This window comes from Benincasa hispida, chromosome 4 (assembly GCF_027475165.1).
Source record: "Benincasa hispida cultivar pf3 chromosome 4, pf3_genome.v1.1, whole genome shotgun sequence".
Classification (NCBI taxonomy): domain Eukaryota; kingdom Viridiplantae; phylum Streptophyta; class Magnoliopsida; order Cucurbitales; family Cucurbitaceae; genus Benincasa; species Benincasa hispida.
In genome coordinates, this window is record NC_143481.1 from 68,259,629 (window position 1) to 68,266,449 (window position 6,821).

Below are 6,821 nucleotides of genomic sequence, written 5' to 3' on the forward strand. Positions count from 1 at the left end.
TCTATTTGTCAATTTAAATTTTGTCTTTGGTATTTGTAAGAGATATGAATATATATATATATATATATATATATATATATATATAGACATACATGAACTATTCTTCATTAGTTAGTTAACCGTGTTTATAAAATCTTCACTAATGATTTAAATTTCATTTCGGACGATTTAAAATAATTAGAGATTGGTATCACTTGAAACTAAAAATTGTAGCAGTTTAAATTGTAAGCTTAGATCAATTTATACATTTTGTTAGAATCGTTTTAATATAGTTAATGCATAAGTTTTATCCATAAGACTTATCTAAATGTAGAGATTAATGTAATAATTATAGATATACTTCTATAGTCATTGGGATATGCACGACTTTTCATTGCTACGATCGAGTAGTGTTTCATTTTATCATCTTCTTCACTATTTTTTTTTTAATTTGAAAAGAATTATATGATTATTTTTTAATGATAATTTGGTAGGGTTTTAAGAGAGTGTAAATTTACTTAAGTGATTTTGAATTGATTGGAAATGAAATGGAGTGAAAATAGTACCAAATCTTTCATGCCTACATTGACAACCAAGTTTAAAAAAAATTAGGGTTAAATAGACACCATTGTAATTTTGATGTTTTGATTGATATGACCTTGAATTTAAGATTATAAATAGATTTTTTCTCAGTTTTATTGGATTATTTTTTTAAAAAAGATGGATTAAAAATCATTTTTAATCTCTAAATTTTCATAAAAGTAATAATTTAGTCTCTAAACTTTGGTTTGTAACGATTTAGTCCTCAAAATTTTAATTTTGTAACAATTTAGTTCATAAATTTTATTATATAACAATTTGTCCTTATATTTTAAATTTTGTAACAATTTAGTCTTTATTGTAGAAATTAGTGTTAAAATTTAATTTGAATTCTTGTATGAATAAACCGATAAACTAATTAGAGACTCGATATCTTTATAAAATATAAAGTTTATATCATAAAATAATAAAAATTGACATTTAATTTTGATAAATTTATTTAAATTAGGAACTAAACTATTATGAATTTAAAAATATAAGAATTAAATTATTATATATTAAAATTCAAGAAATAAATTATTACAAAATTAAAAGTGGAAGAACTAAATAATTCGTAACGGAAAATTATTAGTTTCATGAAAAAGCAGTACCAAAAGTGTTATGTAAACAATTTGTTGTTTCTCGTTACCTATTCTTAAAATAAATAAATAAATAAAAGATTTGTGTGAAAATTATTAAACCCTAACAAAGTCGTTTTGGGTGGTCAAAGGGGAAGTGAAGGTTTGTTTCGGTTCAATTCTACACACTGCTTCCACATTCGAGAATGGAGCTCCATTGCGCAACTCTTCAAACTTCATTCTCTTTCTCTATCAGAAGCAAAGCTCTTGCTCATGGAGATGCCTCCGCCGTCTGCTCTCCCTCCTCGCCATCTTTCTCAAGAATTACAGCTCGAAATTTCTCAATGGGTTCAAAAAGTAGAGGTAAGGTGGCTCAAGTTTGCTAAGTTTCCGTTGAGACGCGAAGACTGAGCCATGAGATCGATACTTCTGTAGTATTGCTCAATGCTTTCGATTTTAGTCGGTTATTAAATGGGAACGCCGGGGCGACGGAAAGAGTAGAGATTTTGATTCTGTTCTCTTTTCGTATTCCGTTCATTATATGACTGAACTATTCACGACGTGGAAAAATGGTCCTTTAGAATTATTTAAACAGAGACGTTGGCCAATAAATTTTCTATATGTGTGTGTGTGTGTGTAGCTATGGATTGGTGTAGATACTGAATTTCTGTTGTTTAAATTACTGATTCCTTATAGTTCATGTTCCAAGCTTCATATTGACTTGGCGTAGCAGCCACAAAGTGAAGCTAGTATACATAGTCTAAAATTATAGAAACTTAAGAAAATTGTTACCATGTTCTTTATTGAACTTGAGTGATCAGTGAAGTATTAGTAATTTTGTTGAATAGCAGGGTTCCCTTCACTGGTGTGTCGAGTTAGATTGAAGAAGTCATCCTTTTCTGCCGTTGTCAGAGGGGTGAGTGCAGTACCTAGTGATTGTAATTCAGAAACTCTTGATTGGTCAAATCCCACTCAATATGAGCCAAGAGATGTTCAAAATGCAAAAGATGGGGTCGAAAGCTTGGACCAGCCTAAAATGACCAAAGTGTGTGATAAGCTCATTGAAGTCTTCATGATCGACAAGCCAACTCCAACAGATTGGAGACGGTTAATTGCTTTCAGCAAGGAATGGGACAATATCCGTCCCCATTTCTTTAGGAGGTGCCAAGATCGAGCTGCCTCTGAAGACGATCCTGGGATGAGGCATAAACTACTCCGGCTGGGAAGAAAGTTGAAAGAGGTATGTCTTGGGATTTTAAAGTTATACGTACTAAAAAATTGGACTTGAAAATGGCAAGCCTTGTTTCTATAAATAATTAATTATGTAAATAAGAAGAGTGGAAACTAACACTTCGTATGCAAATGAGGTTAGGTCTATTGTTGTAAAAGCCACAAAGGATGTGTTGCTGAGAGAATAATTAAGATGAATTGTTGATGATAACATGGTTATTTTATTGATCAGATAGTTGCAGTATGTGAATTGTCAATCAACCTTTTCTTTCCTTCTATGAAATTTTCACAGATAGATGAAGATGTGAAGAGACATAATGAACTTCTTGAAGTGGTCAGAGCAGCAGCACCATCAGAACTTGGTGAAATTATTTCTAGGCGTCGCAAAGATTTTACAAAAGAATTCTTTGTGCATCTTCACACGGTGGCTGAATCTTATTATGATGATCCGGCTGAGCAAAATGGTAATACTGCATACTTACGAGTTGGAAAAATAGTTATGAATAAATAGGTTCCTAAGGGGATGAGAAAGTGTAATTCAGGAAGCAAATATATTGGTTAAAAAAATACCTTTTTGGTCTCTAAGTTTTGAGTATAGTCTTAATTTGGTCCTTAAATTTTAAAATGTTATTTAATTTCTAAGATTTAAAATGTTATCCTTTGAAATGACCAGAAGGGAAACTATACTCAAAACTTAGGGCCAAAAGATATACTCTTTCCTATGTTGTTTTATGCTATTCAAAGAATGAGAGGCAACTTAAGAAATTGCTCCTTCCTTAAGAGTAGCTAGATTTGTTAAGACATGCATTTGTCAAATGTTCAAATCTATACCCCTACATATTTATTTATTTATTTATTCATTTATTATTATTATTATTATTATTATTGTTAATGATGTTTTCTTTCTTCAGTGAACGTCTTTTTCATATATGCATATATAAGATATGGTATTGATGGATGAACTGATATATTTCCTCTTATATTTCAATTGATAAGCTTTGGCAAAACTTGGGAATTCCTGCCTTTCTGCTGTACAAACATATGATGCTGCAACTGAAAACATTGAAGCACTGAATGCCGCAGAGTTGAAATTCCAGGATATCATAAATTCTCCAACTTTAGATGCTGCTTGCAGAAAGATAGACAATTTGGCGGAGAAAAACCAACTTGATTCTGCATTAGTATTGATGATCACAAAAGCTTGGTCAGCTGCAAAGGAGTCGAACATGATGAAAGATGAGGTAATGCATTTGCGACCCTTGCTGTTCGCCATTGATGCAAAATTGTGATTGCATGGTCTTATTTCTGTGATATTGTAGGTTTTCAAAGCATCATCTGACCATTCAAGAAATTTCAAATTATTGTGTTAAGTCAGTAATTACTGAAACTTCCACAAATACTGTCATCTATTTGAATGAAATGACTACAGCTTAAGGCACCAGATTAAAATATATATATATATATATATTTCTCTTGATTTTATGTGTTTCTATGTTGGGTCATGCGAGCAAATGGAGAATGCACCTCTATTTTATTGTTGCATAATGACTTTCTGATGATGTAAGTGTTGATGTTATTTCTCTTTGTTAGGTGAAAGACATACTATACCACTTGTACGTGACTGCAAGCGGTAACCTTCAAAGATTAATGCCAAAAGAAATCAGGATTCTGAAGTATCTTCTCACAATTAAGGATCCTGAGGAAAAGCTAAGTGCTCTGAAGGATGCGTTTACCCCCGGAGAAGAACTTGAAGGACAAGATGTGGACTGCTTATACACGTAAGCTTTTGGACCTCGTTGTTAAGAGTATATTGAAATACTAAATATGTCAGTCTATTAGCTTGAACCAAATTTAGTGATTTATTTTGATATCAGATCTTCTATGGTCAAACTCTAATGATTCTATTTTCTTATCTATAGTGTTGCTAGTCTACTTGTTCGATATTCGTCATTGTGCCCATTTTTGAGCCTTCAAATGGGATGTCAAGCAATAAGCATATATTCAAAGAATTAGATATAGCCTATAACTTATTAACACTGAGTTAATCCTCATTGTTATCGTATCTTTGTTAGAATACCTCCCAACTAGAATTAAGATTTGGAATATATTGAAATATAACGGAATAACTACAAGATAACCCAAGTATAAAGGCACTTGGAACCTCCCTCTCGACTCCGGAGTGTGCAAAATCAAGCCCTAGACCCACTCCACAGAATTGCCTACCTTCCCTCGCTCACCCTCCTGGCCTCCTATTTATAACGATATGCACTAACTTCCTATCTAATTACCATGATATCCCTTACTAATACTATATTAATATTCTCATCACACAAGGGAAAAAAAGCCTTAGTCCCATCTCCGTAGATCTCCTGAACCTTTGATGTCCATCTAGTTAAGAGCCAGGATATACCACCTTGACTTTGAATTTGCGCAACAGACCACTTGGAACGTCGTCTGGAAAACGACCTTCAACTGGACTTTCTTTTTTTAAAAAAAAGATATATAAATATACACATATAAAAGCAATCTTATTAGGTTTCTTCTTCATTTGTGCACACTTTTAGGACCCCAGAGAAGCTTCACACGTGGATAAAGACGGTGGTAGATGCTTATCATTTCAGCCGGGAAGGCACTCTCATTAAGGAAGCCAGAGACCTTATGAATCCACAGGTCATTGTTAAACTTGAAGAATTGAAGCATCTCCTTGAGAAAAATTTCATGTGAGGTAAAGCATTTGGTAGTTAGGATTTATGTCTTTAGTTATGCATGAAAAATTGTATAGTGATTTTTTTTCTTTGTTGTATAACAAAATGAATATGAATAATGTATTCAAAATAGTTTATTTTCTCCATGGAAGTAGAGTGTGGTTCAAGTGGCTAGATAGTTGTACCTGTATTATGGCTTGTAGTTTCATGTTAGAATCTATTCTCTCTTTATTTTTCAATTTATTATTCTTTCACATAAAAGAGGGGTATTTGAACTTCCTTTTTCTTTTGGCTTTCTATTTGTTAATTCCATTTTGGAACTACTTTCTAAGTGATTTTTAAAATGGTTAAGATCACTTCAAAACATCTTTTTAATAAATAAAAATCAATTTAATATTTATTTTTATCCTTTTAAACATTTTTCATATTATTAAAGTTGATTTTGAATGATTAGAAGAATGTTGGAGTGATTTTGAAAATGACAAAAATGAGTTTTAGCAAATTTGAAATTACTCTCAAATTGTCATAAATATTGTTAGGTTTAACATACGAATGTAGTGGACGTATTTTGTTAGAATTCAACTATCTTTTACTAATAATAGTAAGATGAGTTAACATGTAATATTAGAAAATAAATGATAAGTTGGAAATAATATTATGCAAATAGAGATAAAAAAAAGGTAGTTTTTTTTATAAATGTGCATATTTCAATAATGTTTATTATTGAAATTGAATTGTTTAACACTAACTTATGCATTCGGTGGGCTAAATAGCAAACATCTCCTTAGTTTATTTGATAATATGAATAGAATATTTGGTTCTCAAAAGTAATTTTGTAAGCAAAATTTATGATTTCAACCACCAATTATAAATAAAGGGTTACTTAAAATATCGATGTCAATACTTGATATTTCTGTTAATAAATAAATTCATAATAATTATTTAAATTAATAATTGAGTTGTTTTTTCCTCCAAACTTATAGATCTTATTTAGATTAATAAAGGATAATTTGTTATGTTTTATGTCTATTATAAAAGATAGTGAAGATAGTGATTAATCTCAATATCGATGGAGAGCATCGATAAAGCATCTGAACATTTTTAGAGAGAAAACAAAGCTGCATCGATATAAGCAAAGTTATACCAATATTTTGGTAAGGGAGTAAAGCTGTATTAACATTTTCGTGGGAGAAGGAAAGAAGCTACACTAATATTTTGAAGAGGGAACGAAGTTGCACCAACATTTTGGAGAGGGAGCGAAGCTGATTTCGTTCTCGATATCAATAAATATTTCTGTTAATAAATAAATTTATAATTATTAATTAAATTAATAATTGAGTTGTTTTTTCCTCCAAACTTATAGATCTTCTTTAGATTAATAAAAGATAATTTGTTATGTTTTATGTATATTATAAAAGATAGTGAAGATAGTGATTAATCTCAATATCGATGGAGGAGCATCGATAAAGCATCTTAACATTTTTGGACATAAAGTGAAGCTGCATCGATATTTTGGAGAAGAAGCGAAACTGTACCTACATTTTTTGGGATGAAGCAAAGTTACATCAACATTTTGGTGAGGGAATGAAACTGCACCAACATTTTGGAGAAGGAAAGAAACTACACCAATATTTTGAAGAGGGAACAAAGCTGCACCAACATTTTGGAGAGGGAGTGAAGTTGACTTCAAAGAGGAAGTGGTGAAGCCTCCGAACTTGAAAATGGAAAAGCATCGACGAAGCCTTTGAAC

The 6,821-nt window shown here is 31.3% G+C and overlaps 1 protein-coding gene across 2 annotated transcripts; it reads left to right on the forward strand.

Annotated features, from left to right (window-relative positions):
* The first annotated feature begins 1,154 nt into the window (after window positions 1–1,154).
* LOC120075000 (uncharacterized protein At4g37920) lies at window positions 1,155–5,245 on the forward strand. Of its 2 annotated transcripts, none has more exons than XM_039028130.2 (6): window positions 1,155–1,499; window positions 1,985–2,376; window positions 2,659–2,830; window positions 3,363–3,607; window positions 3,957–4,144; window positions 4,931–5,245. In XM_039028130.2, the coding sequence occupies exons 1-6, from the start codon at window positions 1,343–1,345 to the stop codon at window positions 5,088–5,090; spliced, it is 1,314 nt and encodes a 437-aa protein (XP_038884058.1). In that variant the 5' UTR covers window positions 1,155–1,342; the 3' UTR covers window positions 5,091–5,245. The 2 variants fall into 2 exon arrangements, with proteins under 2 accessions (XP_038884058.1, XP_038884061.1); XM_039028133.2 differs by having other exon boundaries at window positions 1,247–1,499; window positions 1,988–2,376.
* The last annotated feature ends 1,576 nt before the right edge of the window (window positions 5,246–6,821 follow it).